The sequence below is a fragment of the Chiloscyllium plagiosum genome, chromosome 41 (assembly GCF_004010195.1).
Source record: "Chiloscyllium plagiosum isolate BGI_BamShark_2017 chromosome 41, ASM401019v2, whole genome shotgun sequence".
NCBI lineage: Eukaryota > Metazoa > Chordata > Chondrichthyes > Orectolobiformes > Hemiscylliidae > Chiloscyllium > Chiloscyllium plagiosum.
The window spans coordinates 5,507,218-5,522,624 of record NC_057750.1 but is presented as its reverse complement, the minus strand read 5'-3'; the positions used below and the strand labels follow the sequence as shown (position 1 = coordinate 5,522,624).

The 15,407-nt window shown below is 42.5% G+C and overlaps 1 protein-coding gene across 2 annotated transcripts in view; it reads right to left on the bottom strand.

Moving 5' to 3' along the window:
- ccdc61 (coiled-coil domain containing 61) overlaps positions 1 to 15,407 on the bottom strand; it is a 35,313-nt gene that overhangs the window by 5,748 nt on the left and 14,158 nt on the right. For both annotated transcript variants that reach the window (XM_043680816.1, XM_043680817.1), the window contains exons 6-11: positions 14,883 to 15,099; positions 11,980 to 12,062; positions 10,713 to 11,002; positions 8,508 to 8,586; positions 6,737 to 6,873; positions 1,369 to 1,447 (exon numbers count right to left, since the gene is read on the bottom strand). In XM_043680816.1, the coding sequence (XP_043536751.1) occupies positions 1,369 to 1,447; positions 6,737 to 6,873; positions 8,508 to 8,586; positions 10,713 to 11,002; positions 11,980 to 12,062; positions 14,883 to 15,099 (885 nt within the window). The remainder of the gene's footprint in view (positions 1 to 1,368; positions 1,448 to 6,736; positions 6,874 to 8,507; positions 8,587 to 10,712; positions 11,003 to 11,979; positions 12,063 to 14,882; positions 15,100 to 15,407) is intronic.

Here is a 15,407-nt window from a genome sequence, read left to right as displayed (position 1 = left end):
AAAAGCTGGTCAGTCAGTCACAGTGCATCTTTGCAGCTGGAACACTCCTGTTTCCAAGTTGCTAGGCCATGGGTCCAAGCCTCACAGCATCTAATCTGAGTGCAGTACTGAGGAAGCAATACATGACTAGAAATGTCATCTTTTAGATGTGAGATCAAACTGAGGCCCTGCCTACCTGCTCAGGTAGACATGGGAGATAACTCTACCACTATTTGAAGAGTTAAGTCTTACACTCACAACCGGAGCTGTGCAGAGGTTTTATTTAGACATTGTACAATTGTCAGTAGGGTATCAGGCTGGAATACTAAACCACACCGCACCAGGGGTTGATGACAGAGGACCGATCAAGCTGTTGGGTGTTTGGATACAAAGTGAACTTATTGAACTTAACAGGTTGTTGGGGACAATGGTTTCTCTCATGGCAAATATTTACAAGTGGGGGCACACTTTAAAGATAAGGAGTCTCCTGTAGAAGATGAAAATGGATCTCTTCTCTCAAAAGAGGTTGTTAATATTTTTAAAAAATTCATTCATAGGAGGAGGGCATTGCTGGCTAGGCCAGCATTTAATGCCCATTGCTAATTGTCCAGAAGGCAGCAGAGAGTCAACCACATTGCTGTGGGACTGGAATCACATGTAGGCTAGATCAGGTAAGGATGGCAGTTTCCTTCCTTAAAAGGACATTTGTGAGCCAGATGGATTTTCCGAGAATCGACAATGGATTCATGGTCATCATTACACTCTTAATTCCAGATTTATTGTTGAATTCAAATTCCACCATTTGCTGTAGCGGGATTCGAACCTGTGTCCCTGGATTTCTCTGGATTAACAGTTCAGTGCTAGTACCACGAGACCATTCTCTCCCCTTTTTGGAATTCTCATCCAGAGCAGAGAGCAATGGAGACTGGTTTGGTAAACATACTCTGGGCTGAATTAGACCAATCTTTAACAAAGGACAGGCAGGAAAACTTGAGGCCCACAGTTAGATCAGCCATGACCTTACTAAATGACACAGCAAGCTGGAGTGGTCAAACAACCAAGTGGGTTGATGATGCAAACTGATGACAAAAATAGATTCATTTCTGTACTGGCTGAAGACACCACAAAGACTTTGTCTTCTCAACTTTGCCAGAGATGTGGCGATCCTTAGGTTGAATTCATCCACAGCCATCTTTCTCTAATGAGACAGCAGCCTATGGTCCTGTGACATGTTGGAGATTTTCAGGTTCCCCCACCCCACACAAACAGTGATTGTTGGTGGTAGGAGCAACTTAATTTGGAGATCACACAAACAGCCCAGAGAACTTTAAAATCAATTCATTAAACAAAGCGATTGACAACACTGGTCACTCGGAGTCAAATATCTACCTTGACTTGGCATGTCCTCTGCTATCTTCAAAATCACTGAGTGAGCTTGCGGAGGAGAATCGGCTCCGGTGAAATTCCGCTACACAATAGGAGATGCAACAAGGTCAGTAACATCACAAGGGCCGCAGAGGAATCATCAAGGAGAAAGTGAGGTCTGCAGACGCTGGAGATCAAAGCTGAAACTTTATTGCTGGAACAGCACAGCAGGTCAGGCAGCATCTAGGGAACAGAAGATTCGACGTTTCGGGCACATGCCCTTCTTCAGGAATGAGCAGAGAGTGTTCAGCAGGAGAAGATAAAAGGTAGGGAGGAGAGAGGGACTCACTGAAATCTTTGTAGAGCTATATATTAACATTTGTAAAGACCATTAAAATTCAGAGCAAAAGTAACCAGATAGGAATATTTCATTAAAGTTCTATATATCAAACTGAAGGATGACATCATGAACTGGTGCGCCAATTTGCTGTGCCTGGAAAGGAGGAACATTATTTTCAAGCAGTGAGCCCTCAGCATCAATTGGATTACAAGGAATTTTTAAGTGGAATTTTGGTCCTTTGTCCATCAAAAGGGAAAGGGGAAAGACAGCAAATGAATCACATCAACTTAGACTTGCACCTCATTACTAATAATGTTGAAAAGGTTGAGAACAAACTCCAAACTCATGAGTTGGTTGTGTACATAGAAAATGGACACTGTTAAAGGACATTTTTAAACTGCACCATATACAGCATGGACATATAAAAAGGTACTTATTACATGACAAAACATTTATTTAACAATATACTTTGTTACAGGTAATGTCATTCAAATATCAGTTACAGAACTTAACTAAAGACTTGTGGACTTGAAAATAAATTTGCAAGAATAGAATGAAACCAATGAAATAAACAACAGAAAAAAAAATCCCACTGAAATAATGAGAAAATAAAACAATCAAATAGAATTGGCAAGGATCCTTGCACATGGCCAAAATACTGAATTTCATCTGGAAATACCGTCAGACATTAAATATATATTAATACTTCCAAGGCAGAGTGGGGTTACAATATCGCTGGTTAATTTGGTACAACAGCAGATTTGATTTAAAATAACAAATAAGATACCTCTTTGTAAGAAGTGATTACTGGCAAAGGACAAACTAGTTCATGCAAGCAGTAAGCACCATGCTACCATATTTTTAAAGACTGATTGAGCCACTTGTATGGCTTTCTCAAAATTCAGTGCATGCTTTATTAAGCACCATGCAGACAAAGACCACAGTATATTATTCATCCCTCGGAATTACTGACATAATTACTAATGTGTGATCCATTCCAATAATGGATAAATACTGCTTCTGGAAACCTCATGCTCCGAGGGAAGTGTAGAACTGGGTGGTGGTGTAGGTTGCTTTTGGGCAAAAACAATGTTGCTCAGCAGAAATCATCAACAAGCTATACAGTTTCAGACATACTACAGTAATTTTAGTAGAAAAACTTACAGCTGTATGGACTTCATTTATTTAACAGGTATCTACTATTATTCAGTAAGTAAAGCAACCATGGCAATAAAAACACTATTCTTTGTTTCTCATCTATTATATTACCACATATAGAATAATAGAATAGAAAACCCTACAGTGCATAAAGAGGCCATTTAGCCCATTATATCTGTATTGACCCTCTGAAGAGCATCCCACCCAGACCCAAACCCCCAGTCTGTGTTGCTTACCTTGTGCTAGGTTTAAGGTACTTGGGGTGGGAGATGGAGGGGTTGGATCCATTTATCATCAGGTTCAGCTGGAAGCCTTTGTAAAAACAGACCTCCAAAATAATCATCTCAGAATTACTACCACAGCCAGAGATAAACTGGGACATGGTAAATAAAGTTAAGAGGTTAAATATATGGGCTAAAGAGTGGTGTGGCAGGAATGGGTTTCAATCCATAAGGTACTGGCACTAGGGTAGAAGGGAGGCTGTTCCATTGGGACAGGCTTCACCTGAACTTTCCTGGAACCAATAACCTGGAAAAATGAATAACTAGGGCTGTAGAGAGGGCTTTAAACTGACTTGGGAGTGTATTGGTGGGTGAAGGAGAGATGCATATGCTTACAAAGCAAAAGGATATGGCAGAATTCCAGGACAACTACTCTGATAATAATTCTGCATGGGACTGAAAGGAAAGGTCTGTATAAGCTTAAAGAAGATAACAAAGAGAAAAATATGGTTTAAAAATATGGCTTTTTACATAAGTGCGTATAACATTCAGAACAATAATGGCATAATAACAAGTTAATAGGTACGATCTTATAGCCATATGGAGATGTGGTTATAAGACGATCAAAGCTAGGAACCAATGATTCAGGGGTATGAGACTTTTCTAAATGGAAGGCAGAAAGGGAAGGGTGGTGAGGTAGCTTTGTTAATGAGATGGAATAAATATGATAGCAGGAAACAATCTAAAATTGGATGATACAAAATTCATGCAAGTGAACGTAAGAAATACTAAGGGAAAGAAGACACTAGTGGGAGTAGCTTATAAACTTCTTAACAGTACTATTCTGCAGGACAAAGAATAAATCAGGTGTGAAGACATGTAAAAAAGGCAGTCCATTAATCATGGGTAATTTAATTTTCATTTACATTGGGAAAATCAAATTGGCAAAGGTAGTCACAATGAGAATTCAAAGCATATTCAAGACAGTTGCTTTCTTAGAACTATGTTTTGCATCCAAACAGGGATCAAGCCAATTTGGATGTGATGATGTGTAAACAGACAGATCTAATAAATTATTTCAGAGTAAAAGAATTCCTCTAGGGAACAGTGATCATAACATGGTAGAACTTAGAATTCAGTTGGAGAGTGAGAAACCTGGGTCAGGGACAACTTACTCCCTTGTCAGATCCACACCCCCCACCGCCCCAACCACCACTCCCGGCACCTTCCCTTTCATCCGCACGAGGTGCAACATTTGCGCCCACACCTCCCCCCTCACTTCTCTCCAAGGCCCCAAGGGAAACTTCCATATCCGCCACAGATTCACCTGCACCTCCACCCACATCATCTACTGCATCCGCTGCAGCCGGTGTGGCCTCCTCTATATTGGGGAGACAGGCCGCCTACTTGCGGAGCGATTCAGAGAGCACCTCTGGGCCACCCGGACGAACCAACCCAACCAACCTGTGGCACAGCATTTCAACTCCCCCTCCCACTCCACCGAGGATATGCAGGTCATTGGACTCATCCACCGCCAAACCACAAGAACGCGACGGTCGGAGGAGGAGCGTCTTATCTTCCGACTGGGAACCCTCCAACCGCAGGGGATGAACTTGGACTTCACCAGTTTCTTCATCCCCCCTCCCCCCACCTTGTCTCAGCCGAATCCCTCCAGCCCGGCACCGCCTTCCTGACCTGCAGTCTTCTTCTTGACCTCTCCGCCTCCACCCTACTCCGACCTATCACCCTCACCTTGACCTCTTTCCACCTATCACATTTCCAACGCCCCTCCTCCAAGTCCCTCCTCCCTACCTTTTATCTTCTCCTGCTGAACACTCTCTGCTCATTCCTGAAGAAGGGCATGTGCCCGAAACGTCGAATCTTCTGTTCCCTAGATGCTGCCTGACCTGCTGTGCTGTTCCAGCAATAAAGTTTCAGCACCGCAGAGGAATCAACCCACTCCTGAACCAGAGAGGTGCAGAAGGGACACTGAGTCATAGGGCACTTCAGCCTAACCTATCCATTTGTCCATAATAACCAGGTCTCCTAAATTGAACTGGTCCCATTTGCCTGTGTTTGGCCCATATTCCTCTAAACTTTTCCTATCAATGTACCTGTCCAAATGGCTTTGGTTCAACAAATGCACCAACTTCTGCGTGAAAACGTTGCCCCTCAGATGCCTTTTAAACCTTTCCCTATGTTCTTAAATCAATGTTCTCTACTTTTGGACATCCTTACCCTGGGGAACAGACCTTTGCTATTCACCTTGTCTATGCCCTCATGATATAAAGTCACCTCTCCGCTTCCTATGCTCAAGCTGCATCGATGGATTGGGGGTGTGTGTGTGTGCGTATACACACACACACACGCAAAGATAACTTCACACAGACTCCTGCTCTCTTCCTTCCTGCACATCTCCAAGCGTTGGATACACACTCCCTGCCCTCCCAAACCCCAAGACCTGGCAGATTTTTCTTCAAACAAGTTAATATTTCATCTACATCTATTAGGTGCCTTTAATACTTCTCTTCAAAGGTCAAAGTGCTTAACATTCTCTCATCATTCCTCACATGTTGTCATCTGCATTCTCTGACTCAGCCGTTGTGTTTACTTTAGGGCCATCACCAACTTTGACAAGCTGATCATCAGTTTATTATCCAAATAAACTGTGCTGCAAGCACTGAATTCAGACAAACACTACCAACTAGACTAGAATACAAGAACACGGATCTACTGCTGAGGCTGTATAAGGCTCTGGTCAATTTTGGAATATTGAGAGCAGTTTTGGGCCCCTTACCAAAGGACGAATGTGCTGGCCTTGGAGGGGGTCCAGGGGAGGTTTACAAGAATGATCCCAGGGATAAGGGGCTTGAGGAGTCTGGGTCTGCACTTGGGAAGGACTGGGGGCAATCTGATTGAAACTTACAGAATACTGAGAGGCCTGGATACAGTGGACGTGGAGAAGATGTTTCCCCTCATAGGAGAGACTAGGATCCAAGGGTACAGCCTGAGAGTGGAGGGACAACCCTTTAGAACTGAGAGGAGGAAGAATTTCTTCAGCTAGAGTGTGGTGAATCTGTGGGACCCATTGCTGCAGAAGGTTGTGGAGGCCAAGTTATTGACTGTCTTTGAGACAGAGATGGATAGGTTCTTGATTAGTAAGGGGATCAAGGGTTACAAGGTAAAAGCAGGAGAATAGGGTTGAGAAACATATCAGCCATAGTCGAATGATGGGGCAGGCATGATGGGTCGAATGGCCTAATTGTGCCGATATACCTTATGTTCCCAAGAAGGTTCAGAAAAGGATCTTTATGGTACACTCAAGATCTACTTGTATCTCTAATGCAACCCATACAGCAAATTCCCATGACTTCCAGCTATAACCACACGTTGCTTCCATCCTGTTCTCATTGTATTACTGGCCAATTTGAGGTAGCCAATTAATTACATTTAAAAACGTCATCAAAACTGCATAAGACGAGAGTTCTGAAGTGGGAGAGATTTCTCAGTCTTCCCAACATTTTCACAAAAGCTAACAGAATTTCTAACATATTCTGGTTCATTTCGTCCCCCGAATTTGGTCAAATTGGTTGTAGAAAAATTTCCTGACATTCAGGCTCAGTGTAAGTGGGACCCGATTGTCAGCTTTTCCAAGATCAGCCCATACCCTTACCCGATGAGCTTCGCCCACGACTGTGACCACTTGTTTGTACTTTGCTGGCACTGCCTTCGCGGGAGCAGTTCTTGGATTTCGACCTTCCTCGTTCCTCATCGGTCAGGAGGTTCATGCCCCTGTAGATCCTCCTCAAGCTGCAGAGGGGAGAGAGGGAGACAGAGTGGAGGAGATGGAGGGAGATAGGGTTACATCACGGGGCAAATCCTTCGGCTTAATTTAAAACACAAAAAAATTTATCCCGTGCAGTAATCTGTGAAAATTCGAGAGGCCAAGAACTATTTAAAGTAAAAATTAACAACTTATTTCTTAAAGTATAACAGAGAATAATTATCTAACAACTATTTACAACTCCTTTCTCTAATCTATGTTATATTTTCCCTTCTATAATACTAATCCAATAAAACCCCCAAATAAGATTTACTGAAAAATTCAAATTTCAAAACCAGGCAGCTGTCGAATCTTCCCTTTGTATCTTCCTCGGTAGATTTGCTCTTCAGGTCAGTGTTGATGTATTTTCTCTGTGCAAACTCCTTCTCTGGACAGGTATCTCTCAGAGTTCAGCGCACACACTTCTCAGACATGAAATTTGGTCCCATATCAGTGACTGCAGCTCAAGGTCCATACTGTCAAAGCCCATGCACTATTTGTCAAAGGCAGTGCAGCACTGTCAGAGGCACCATTTTTCTGATGAAGTGAAAAATCAAGTCCTTGGCTACCCTCCCGGTTGAACATAAAATCTCCCAAAGCAACTATTTTGAAGGGAAGGGGAGTTCTCAGCAATGGCGTGGACAATTTCTATCCCTCAACCAACCCCTCAGTTCTGGCAAAACATACAACGTTGACTGCTTCTCTCTCCGCACATGGCACCCGAGGGCTTCCAGTACTTGCCTTTATTTCAGGATGCTAGTAATCGGGTATTTTGCAAGAAGTACAAAGTTGATTTTTTACAACTTGGCATTAAATTCAACCCTTGAATCACTGCAGCCCCTCAGGATTGCTGAGGGAAGAAGTTTTGATGGTAGATTTGTGCAATAGTGGGTAATCACAGAATAAGAAAATACTGAGGTCATCCACATTAAAGTGGAGTCTCTCCCTGGATTCCTCACAGAGCCCAGGGCACCTGCAAGAGACTGAACCAACCTAGCTAGAATTCGCAAAGTACATTCAATACCAGTGGCTTTACCTAGTTTCTCCATGGGCTTTCTTCACACCTTCATTAGTGCATGTCTCAATGTTATCCACCCATCCAATTTGACTGATTCCCCTTCTCTTTTTAACCTCAATTTCTGCTTCAATTGTTGCCAGGACAAAGCGGTCAGGTTTTCGTTTCCAATGTTGGAACATGGCTCTCTCGCTCTCTCTCTAATTGTACTTTTGATTCCTGAACATGCCACTCTTCATCTAACCCACCCTTTGGTCCTTTTGTCCATTCAGCTAATTCTTGGAATCCTTGGCCGCATCTAGATTTCAAAAGCTGTTATCCCCCCCTCAGCCTCTTTCTGCAGAGTCCATCCCTTTACATCCCAGAGACAGAGTAACACTATGCACTACCGACTGCATTAGACATCCTTTTCTAGAGTTATACTGTAATACTGGGAATCTAAAAATATATCCAACAAGACAGAAATACAGAACCAGTGCACATCTACATCACCATAACAGTAAAAAGTGGTCTCACTTACCAGGAATCTCTGCAAGCTGTGACGTAAAGACTAAGGTCATGTTATTCAATATTTTTATTTTGCAATTTCACCTTTTAATAACTTACTTTCTCTGCTCTGTCTCCTTCTGCTTCTGCTCCTTGTTGTGCACATATGCCGTGGGGTTGAAACGGGTTTGCCTAGTTCCTGAGGAGAACAAGAAGAGTTTGACTATATCCCACCAATGAAGCTCTGTTTCTGAACAACATCGAGCATCCTAATGCAGTGCTTCTAGAGTTCTCTGGGTTCTTTAGTTGATTGGTTGATTCCCCACCTAAATTCTAATACCATAGAGCAACACTGCTGGGGGAGATGGGGATGGTGGTACTAGCGGCCCAGACTGGGGACGCAGGTTCAATTAATAAAACTGGAGTTGAAAGCTGGTCTCAGTAATACGAAACACAATTATCAACGAAAATAAAAATCAATCTGGTTCACTAATGTTGAGGAAGGAAATCTATCATCCTTACCTGGTCTAGCGGGCATCTGAATTCAGACTAACAACAATGTGGTTGACTCATAACTGACCTCTGAAATGGCCTTAGCAAATGACTTAGTTCAAGAGCAATTAGGATGGGAAAGAGTTGCCCATAGTTCCAATAAACAGGGCCTGTCCCTTCAGAAGGCTTGGGCAGTATTGCCCTGCCTCCAAAATCAACCAAAAGCAAGATCATCCCCGTAAACTGGAGAGGCAGAATCCACGGGTGACTGCAAATGTGGTGAGGAGGTAAAGAATGCGGGTGCAGATGAGGGAGATGGGTCTGAAGGAGAATGCAAAGTAGAGACAGCAGTTTTGATATGGGCAACGAGTAAATACTCAACCTGAAGGGAAGAAAAAAAAAGTCAGAGATAAATTAATTGAAAACAAATGTGGAATCTCTAGCTTAAAGCTGCAAAGTTCAGAAGATATTATAATAGGGATAATATTGTGACTGCTATTGTAATTGTTACTTCAAATCTGGGATTTAGATCTGGGATACAGGAAAGAGAATGACAACAGGGTACATTAAAATGTTCCAGCTTTGTGCATATACAATAGAAACATTTTAGCTATGAACTCACTGGTCTACATAAGACGCATTTAATGCAGTAGTTTTTATTCCATCAGTTATTTTGGGAAAAAAACCTTTTATTGCTAACTTATGCCTATGGGCTTGTGCCAATTTAAACACTGTAGTTGGCATGGACTGGTTGCATCGAAGCGTCCATTTCTTTGCTGTTTGACTGTATATGCCTGGCCTAAGGAACTGCATGATACAGACACAAGATGTCCCAAAATGATATTGTATACACCAATGTACACATTCGTAAAGCGCAAAGGTTGCCTTGCTGAGACAGCATAAGGAAGGTGTTAACGCAATGCCCAACTAAATAAACAAAGATCCTCAGTTCTGCCAGGGATGAGGCATAACAATTATGGGGATAGACTACAGAAGGTGGAGATTTCCCTCTTGAGCACAGAAAGTTAAGGAGAGTTCATCAAGGCACATGAATTCATGAGTTTAGACTGAGAAAATAAAAGGAAGCAGTTTCCAAAGGCTGAAGAGGGATTGCCAAAGATAAAAGATTTAGGAGACTGGCTGGGCAGAAGAACCAGAAACATGAGGTAAATTTTTTTTAATAATTAGGATTTGGAATGTTGTGTGTTGGATACTGATTTCAGAATAACTTTCAGAAGAACCTGAACAAATACTCAAAAGAATAAGGAAGAGAATGGGTAACTATTCAGGTAAGTAGGTCAGAACTATCTGAAATCTCAGATTTACTCCACAGCTGGGGATTTTCCTCGGAGAGTCTGGGAAGCTGGAGAGTTCTGAATCTCCTGGATTTGAATTTGCGTCCCTTTCAGTTAAAGGGGAGCAAAATGAACAGGATTGTTCTTTGGAAAAGCCAGCACTGACTCAATTGGCTCAAAAGACACAGAAGCAGAAGTAGGCCATTCAAGCCCATTGAATCTGCTCAATCATTCAGAACATGGTCAATAATCTTCAACTCCACTTTCCTGCTGTTTCCCCATAACCCTCAAATCTGTAACTGATTGAAAATCTGTCTACCTCGGCCTTGAATATGCTTAATGACCCAGCCTCTGTGGTAAAGAGTTCCAGATCTACCATACTTAGAAGACATTCATTCATTTCTCTGTCTGAAACATTTGATCCCTTATTCTGAAATAATGCACTCTGGGTCTAGGCTCAATGGCCTATGAAAGTGCTGCACTACTGAATGATTCTCACTTGAACTCGTAACCATTTTCTCTTTTGGAGAAGTTGTACCTGCTGGAGAGGGTGACAGTCTGGGAGTACGGGAACGATTTCTTTGCTGGCTGTCTCTGGAGGAAGACCGTTCCCTCTCTCTAAACGATGACCACCGGCCACTTCTCTCTCTGGATGTAGATCTCTCCCTCTCTTGGGACCCTGACCACTGCTTGCTTCTTTCCCGCAAGGCCGACTGACTGTCCTGCCGAACTCTGCCAGCCGAATCTGTCCTGGTCTGAGAACGATGGCCGGAGCTGAGATTTAAATTTGATCGGTTCTGGGGAGAGGGTCCCACTGGAGTCAAGCGACTGAAAAATGAGAAAAAGCATGAAAATTAGGTGTAGAGAACTGGGGGATAAAAAGGGAGCAATATTTTAAAAGTGTCCAATAGAAACACTGGAATCTAACAATAAAAAGATCCCAAAGTGTTTTACAGGAGCAGTCACATGTAGGACTGCAGAGTAGAAATTATTGGTACAGGGCCGAGTCGTTACAGGAGAATTCTATCATAGAGATTGGGAAATTCCAGTCAGGATGGTTATACATTAAGAAAAGTAAATAACAAGATATTATTTCAAATATGACATTGAAATTCAAGACAAAATAATTTTTAAAATAGAAAATTGACAGCACATATATGGGCTATTCAATCCAATCCGTCAAACTAGCTGGGAGAGAAAGTTGGTATGATTGATTGAGAGGGGAGCGGGTATCAGTTCTAAAGTCGCCCATGAGTTAGAAAAAAGCCTAGGCCTGTCTAAACTCTCATGGGTAACTATTCAGGTAAGTAGGTCAGAACTATCTGAAATCTCAGATTTACTCCAGAGCTGGGGACTTTCCTTGGAGAGTCTGGAAACTGGGGAGTTCTGAATCTCCTGGATTTGAATCCGCGTCCCTTTCAGTTAAAGTACAGGCCTCTGAACTATCATTGACATTACCCACTACTCCACACATGAACAGGATTGGGCAGTGCTTTTGCTCGTAAGATACACACTTCAGTGTTACAGCCAAACATAAGGCCGTCCCCTCGGTAACTGTCATAAAGGCGGTTACTAGGGGAATACTTGTTAGTTTTTTCTAACCTCCACTCAGTAATACACTGAAATTCAGCAGATTGTCCTCACCCAGTCACCACAGTACAACAGGCTCATTGAATAACTTGCTCCTCCCTAGCCCTGAATGTGGAGAATAAATGCCTCAGCAGGTTTGAGTTAATTTGGTACAGCCTCACGAATGAGCGGGCAGGGATTTCTGCAGGTACGTTGACATTCTGATAAGAACTCACCCCCTTTTGTACAAATTCAACTCTGTGGTCAGGTTCTTCATTCGCACCTTCAGTTTCCGCTCTGAAGCCTTTACGTCTTCCAGCTGAAATTTTGAAAAATGAAAAAAAAAACACAATTATTCAACGGTGTGGGAGGTCTGGAGAAGCCTGGGGTTGCTCTCCTTCGAACAGAGAAAGTGAAAAGGACATTTGATAGAACAGGAAAGACTTTGATACCAATGATACAGAAGAAACTGATTGCAGTGACAGAAGGGTCAGTTACAAGAGGTACACAGGTTGAAGACAATCAGCAAAGAGAAACAGAGGGAGAATAGAAAATTATGGAGCGAGTTGCTGCAATCTTGAACATGTTGTCTGAAAGAGTGTTTTAAGGAGATTTAATAAAGAGCTTCCAGAGAGAACTGGATGAATCCTTGAAGGGGAGAAACATATAGCGTTACGGGGAAAGAGCATAGGTATGGGATTAACTGGACAGTTTAACCAAAGAGCTGGCAGCAACACAGTTAAATCCTAACTTTTGTAGAATTATAACACCACAGAACCCAACACACTGATCAGACAAGATGTAAAGCTGAATAGAAATGGGCAGCAAAACCACAGCGTTAGTCTTAGACTCATAGGGTCAGACAGCATGAAATGACTTTCAGAACAGTACAGCCCTGCTTATCCATCACTGTCTTTTTTTTAAAACTGTCTCTAGTTTTGCTTACTATTACTTACTGTTCGTTCAGCACTGTCCAATGTGATATCATATCCCTATCAGCATCCGATATCAAAACATACACCCTGCAACATTGTTAAATGCCCACCACAAAAGTCAAAATTAGGGGTAATTGAAGGGAGTGGGTAAACAAGTGAAAGAGTTCACATATATTCACAAAGTGTCACTTCCTAAATAAAAAAAGCGTTTCTGACTGTGTCTAAAGCTGAACACCACTGTGAATGTATCCACACCATACTGAACATAGTGATTCAAGATAGCACCAGCTCTTCATCAAGCAGCAATTAGGAAGGGGTAGTAAATACTAGCTAGTCTGTGACATCCACATTTCATGATCAAACTCTTAAGAGAAAATCACCACCAGGGGTATTGAAAGCAATCACAATTTCTATTTTTTTGTAAGAAGAAAAGTGAAATTAAGTTGGAGGCTGGGTTAGTAGAGTTTAAATATTGGCTAGCTGACCTGATCTAACCACTTTCTCACCTGCCATCACAGCACCCCCAATACCCCTAATAGATCAACCTTCTGGAGCAAGCTTTACCAGCAGATATCTTTCTGATCAAGGAACAGGAAACGTGGGAAGTTACCGAGTTCCTTGCGACAAAATCATCAAGTGGTTAGCTAGAATGGTCCTTTCTAAAATAGGCTGGGGCTATTTTCCCTGGAGCATCGGACACCGAGAGGAGACCTTATAGAGGTTTATAAAATCATGAGAGGTGTGAATAGCCAAGGTCCAAAATTAGTGGGCATAGGTTTAAGGTGAGAGGGGAAAGATTTAAAAGGGACATAAGGGGGCATCCTTTTCATGCAAAGGGTGTTGCGTGTACAGAATGCGCTGCCAGGTGAAGCAGAGCAGGCTGGTACAATTACAACTTTTAAAAGGTACCTGGATATACAAAAAGGAGTTTAGAGGGATATGGGCCAAATGTTGGCAAATGGGAGTAGGTTGATTTAGGATATCTGGCTGGCCTGGACGAGTTGGCCAAAGGGTCTGTTTCCGTGCTGTGCATCTCTATGACTCTTGGTTCAGGTCGAGTCAGGGCCCCCTGGGCAGCCAAATCCATTGCTGGAGCCGGAGTACTAGCCCGTTATGCACCTCTGGAAAAACAAAGAACACTGCACACTTCTGAGGAGCAAGAGAATCATCACCACAAACACAGTAAATGATGACGCTGTTGCTTGGCTTTGGGGAGTTGCATTCACTAAGTAAGTAGATAAACTGACATGGAACAGCTGCATTCTCAGTGTAATAAACATCAAGAAGGTAAATCCCGCTATGTATTTCTACCTCTCCTGTGTAGCTTTGTCAGGTTATCTTGAAAAGTAAATCTCGTCCAATGGTCATAGTACAGAAAGAGACCATTCAGCCCCTTGTGTCTGTGCTGACTCGCTGCAAAAGTAATTCACCCAGTGACACTCTGCTTGCTGTCTTTTCCCTGTAACACTGCAGAATATTTCTCCTCAGATAATGGCCCAATTCCCCTTTGAAACATATGATTGATTCTGTCTCTACCACATTCTCATGCAGCACACGATCCAAATCACTTGTCATGTTCAAATGATTTTCTTCATGATACCATGGTTTCTTTGGTCAATCGCCATAAACTGATGCCTTCTGATTCTTGATCTTTCTGCTACAGGATTAAGAACGGTTTGTCCCCACCTGCTCAGTCCAGGCACTTCATGTTTTTAAGATAAATCTCCTCTCAATCTTCTCCTTTCCACGAAGTACATCCCCACTTTCTCTGGAATTACTCACAGGAGTCTTTTCTGCACCCTCTCGAAGACCTTCACATCCTTCCTGATGTGTGGTGTCCACAATAGGCCACAGCAACACAGTGTTGAGGCTGAACCAGTGCTTTCGAGAGGTGACTTAGAGTGACGTCTATGGAGAGGTGTAATGGTGGCAGCCTTTTGGCTCCTAACGAAGACTCTTCAATCAAAAAAATTAGCAAGTGGTAAATCTCAATTTCTAGACAACTGCCAGTTTGCTGACTGCTTGCTAAAATTTGTAATTGTTTTTGCAATACATTATTGAAACACTGCTGGATTGTGACCTGAAGTTGAAGATTTTGTCTTGCTCTCCAGACTGAAACATAAGAAAAACTGAAAAGTTTACCAACACTCAAGGTTCTGTAACATCAAGATTTAATACAAAGGCTTGAGCATCACAGATCTCACCTCATCCAAGACCTGCCGGTATTCTTGGTTTCGTTTATTTGCTGCTCTCTGATTTTTTGTTTTCTCCTTCATCAGCTCCTCCTCCAAGCTCTGAATGATTTTTTTCAGGATTTTCACCTCCTTGGCCACAGATGCTGTGCTGGACAGTTTCATCTGCTCCTGGAGCTGCAGAATCATGACTTCCAGCTCCTGTTTCTCCTGCAGCAGCTTCTCGAACCTGAAGGGAGGCGTGCACACGAAGGAGGGGAGCATGTTATTTTCTGCCATGGTGCATTCTTTCCCCAATAGGGACAGCAATAGAAATTGCTCAGGAGATGGTGCAGGAACATGTCATTTGGCCCAACAGGGTACATGCTGGCAGGTGATAAATGGAGTTACACAGACATTTTGTAGCATTTTCTACAAACTCAGGATGGCCCAGAGCAAATTATCTTTTAAAAAATGGTTACCTTTATACTGCAAGAAAGCAGAAGGCAGCACAACAAGATCCCACAAATAGCAATCGCATAAATGACCAATAAATCT